Consider the following 4,262-nt stretch of genomic DNA (forward strand, 5'->3'; position numbering starts at 1 on the left):
GGGGGGGGGGATAGGAGGGGGGGGCACATTCCATCAGTGACACCCACTGCCATTCGAATGTGAGTGCATTCAAATTACAGCATTGTCCTGTAACTATGCGACACGGGGCATTCACCCTCAGGTGATAGTAATGGATCTTATTCTTTCTGACCTCAGGTTACCACATACCACAAAAAAAAATTTGCTTTGATTAAAAAAAAAGTTGCCATACTAAACATTCACTGTAGACAGAAAGACTTAAGGTCTAGTCCATGACCTACTGTGAAGTCAATAGAAAGTTTTCCATTGGCTTCAATGAACTTTTGATTCACGTCTTAATAGGTCCCAATACCCTGAATGGTTAAGCCTTGCTCAGGGTTTATAATTTAAAACAAGGGGAAAATGCGATTAATAAAAGAGAGAGAAAAGAAAAGTGGGTTAAAACTGAATCTGGTTATTCAAAAAAAGAATGAATAATCTGAATACACTATGATTCCTGCTGTCATCTAGGAAAGTATGGAGTGATTGTGAAGTGGTTTGCCTGGGTACATACTTTGTTGACCCTTGTCTCTACTGTCATTTGTCAGAGAGCTATTCCAAACCCTGACTTTTCATCACAATTTTAATTTTACTAATGTTATTGGCAATAGTGAGTTACAGATTTTGCCAGCACTGGTAAGACAACACCAACCCAGATGATTAGATGCACTTCTTTTTCTGTCATTAATATTATCTACAGAATTGCAAGAATACATGAGTGAATGGTTGAAGAAAGGAAAGTTTTGATGGTAGAATCCCCAAATAAACTAAGACAAAAGAAAGATAAAGGAAATGACATGTCTTACCTTTCTTGGTCACACCCTGTATTGCACTGCTAACTAAACTAGAAACCTTATGTGTTTCACTTGTGTGCATCCAATACAGGGTAAACGGTATTACAAACAACCTGGAAGGACTGGTTCTTGATCATCGATATTATGCCGGTGCGTGTTCTCCCCATTACATTATGGACACCAGATTTAGAAAACCATACAATGTAGAAAGCTACATCCCAGAGGTAAGTCTCAGGTTAATTAGTGCAAACAAATGAGATTTTCACTAATTTTCAGTGCCTAATATAAACACAGCCTCCCTAGTTTAGGACTACATTTTGACCTACTTTTAAAAAGTTTTCATTTCATAGAGAATATTTTCCAGTTTTCAAATAACTGTGGTATTACCTATGAGAAATCTTTCTATATTTCTGTTCTGCTGCAGTCAGCAGAGAGAACATATGTTAATTATTAAATCCTAGGGGACATTTTCAAAAGCACAAAGGGCTATCCTGCTCTCAGTGACTTTAGTGAGAATGCCTAACTCTCTTTTATGCCTTTGAAAATCTCCTCCCCATCCCTAGAGGAGTGTTGATATAATTGATGATGTTGTTAAAAAAAAAGGGGGGGGGGGCAAAACTATATTGCCTGGCACTCTATAACAAAAGCGAAGAAGAAAAGAATGGCCAAAAACAGTGCTTATGTTGCAGCCTCTATAAACAGTGTGGTACATAAAACAGAATTAAAAAATGCTGGAGATTACCTTTTATAATTACAATCTTTTATCATTACAGTATCTTATAATTAGAAAACTCCGGAAAAATCCAACATAGTCTTCAGATATAAGGTTTTTTACGAGTGCAAAGGGCTGTCATTGAAGCAGGGACCATAAGTGTTTATTGTTCTCTAATACTCACAAGCATGTATTGTCTTATTATTGTCTGGATAATGGGTAAAAATAAAAAAGTACATTTCTGTAAATGCACTTATCCCCTGTTAGATTTAGTAGTTTCCTTGATTAGCTAAAAGGGAGTGAACTTTATTTTGCAGAGACTGTGCAGCGATGCACTAAACAGGAACATTCAAGCCCCAGCGATCATCCAGCCCATGGGTCCTGAAATATGGTGGTGGGGAAGCGGTGGCATTGCTTCCCTGCTACCAATTTTTCAGACCCATGGAGAGCCCCAGGCCCTGCACACTGGACTGGGTGCTCAATCCCAGCACATGGGGCTGAGTAGGGGTGGGGCTGGGCCTCAGAGCCCAATCCCAGTATGCAGGAATGGGAGGGGGCAGTGCCAGGCCCCAGGTCCTGACCCTGGCATTCAGGGCTTGATGCAGTCCATGAACCAGCCTTGTGCCACTCTTCTGTAATAAAGGAGTAATAGTAATAGTATTGTTCAGAATATAAAGAACATGATTCTTAGAGAGGAAACTGTGAGAGAAAGGAGATGCTTCCTTGTTGATGGGAAGGATGGGTCTTCTGGGTTAAGGCATATGAGTGGAAAGGGCAAAATCTGGGATCAACTTCTGGTTTTGCCCCAGACTTCCAAAATGAGCTCAGGCAGGTTTGCTATAGCCTTGATCTTTTTTTTTGCCTTGAAATCAGTGGCAAAACTCAAGCTGATTTTAAAGATGCACCCCTTGTCCTGATGGACCCCTTGGAAAAGAAGGAACAATAGTGACTACCTCCACTGGATATTATGCAGCTAATTTAAAAAAATATATTTGTATAGTGCCTTGAGATCTATCTAGGGAAAGGAGGCTGCCAATGTGCAAATTATTGTTTAATAACACCAGGCACTTGCACCGGACTCATCTCCACACTTGTTACCTCACCTTTAATGGGCATCAAAGCTGTATCTCAGCATCCATTGACTTTAATGATGTGCACAGGCTAGTGTGATTTGATATGTGTTGTTCATTAAGAAAGCTTTTTCCTTTTACAATTTTAAACTTGTTTAGACTTCACCGAAGTCTAAGATTTCATACAGTTTGCATATGATTGGCATACATGAGTAATTGCAATCCAGAGGAGATGGTAGCTTGGTTCTGTGTTCTGTTAACCTCTACTGTGAATCAAGCACTATTGAAGAAGTAGCAATAGTAGTAATAATAATGTTTAGCAATTATATACGGCTTTTCATCTTCAAGGTGCGATCATTAATTCACAAGTATATTTGTTGCAAATGTAACAGTGCTCCCTGCTTCTATTTCAGCTGTGCAGTCACCATGTGGAAAATAAAATATGCTTTTTCTTGCTTTGTTTTCTGTTTAGACCAAAGGAAAATATGAATTTACAATGACTGAATATGAATCCTACTCGAGTTTTGATCACAATATCCTGCAGGCAAAAGCTTCACAGAGTAGCTTTAGCTTTGGTATAAAAATACCAAAATTGTTTGAACTTGGATACAATTCTAATGACAACAGGTTCAAGAAGTTTTTTCGGAGAGTGAAAAGATTTTCTAGCACAGTAAGCAATGTTCTACTTAATTTTCTGTTCAGATTAATAGTTAACATCAAATATATGTAGTTTAATCTGCGAGTGCATGTGTTCCTGTCTGTCAGCTCAGCAATTATGATGAAGTCCTTCCAATTATTCATTTCCTATGGTCTGTTTGCCAAGTGTTCAACCACAATTCTTTGGTTTATGCCTATGACACCTGGGGTTACTGGGTCGTCTCCCATCAAAATGCAAGTCAGGCCCACAACTGCTTAGCTTCTAAGATTAGACAAGAATAGGTGCACTGAATCTGACATAACTGTAGACCAATGCAAATAAAAATGTAGGTACAGGAACAGATCCTTAGGTATCAGAAAATGGTGTAGGTCTATGGAAATCTGTAGAACTACACCAGTTTTTAAAGCTAAGGATTGGTAAAACAGATCCTTGTTGTAAATAAGAAGTGAAAGTGGCAGGCTGATACAAAGCCTGTAGAAATGTTGTGGAGGGGAGGATGCTCAAATTATATTTTTGGTTTCAAAGAGCAATCATGTATCAAAGTAGGCTAAGAACCAATAATGCACAACAGTCCCATACATGAACTACCAGATGTTGCACCCAGTGACATTGGTATCCCAACCATTGAAATGATTACTCATGTGGCTTGTGCTGCTGTACTAAATTTAGTTAAGACATCGAGTGAATGGGAATTAAATGATCAGTGAGGCTATTCCAGTCTCAGATCCTAACTTATTGGACACATGAGCAATACCGGTATTTAAGCAAGCCCTAAGAGCCAGCATACCTGTTCTTACTTGAGTCTTCCAATGCATACAGTGAAACCATCTGGCCAGGCATCCATCACTGCACTGGGGTTTGAATAGTGGTTGTTTCTTTTCCTGCATATCCTAACTTTAAGGGTCTTTTCCCCTAGGTTTTTATATACTTCTGTTTTATAGTTCTCTTCTGTATGCATGCCATACATATTCACCAGTCCTCTTTCATAAAGGTCATCTTCCTGTTAGGCT

The 4,262-nt window shown here is 38.9% G+C and overlaps 1 protein-coding gene across 1 annotated transcript in view; it reads left to right on the forward strand.

The window, feature by feature from the left end:
* Positions 1-4,262, forward strand: part of C8B (complement C8 beta chain) — a 50,087-nt gene that overhangs the window by 6,345 nt on the left and 39,480 nt on the right. The window contains exons 5-6 of the mRNA XM_019501228.1: positions 904-1,036; positions 3,067-3,264. Of these exons, the coding sequence (XP_019356773.1) occupies positions 904-1,036; positions 3,067-3,264 (331 nt within the window). The remainder of the gene's footprint in view (positions 1-903; positions 1,037-3,066; positions 3,265-4,262) is intronic.

The sequence above is a fragment of the Gavialis gangeticus genome, unplaced genomic scaffold, assembly GCF_001723915.1.
Source record: "Gavialis gangeticus isolate Ggan-Ray unplaced genomic scaffold, GavGan_comp1, whole genome shotgun sequence".
NCBI lineage: Eukaryota > Metazoa > Chordata > Crocodylia > Gavialidae > Gavialis > Gavialis gangeticus.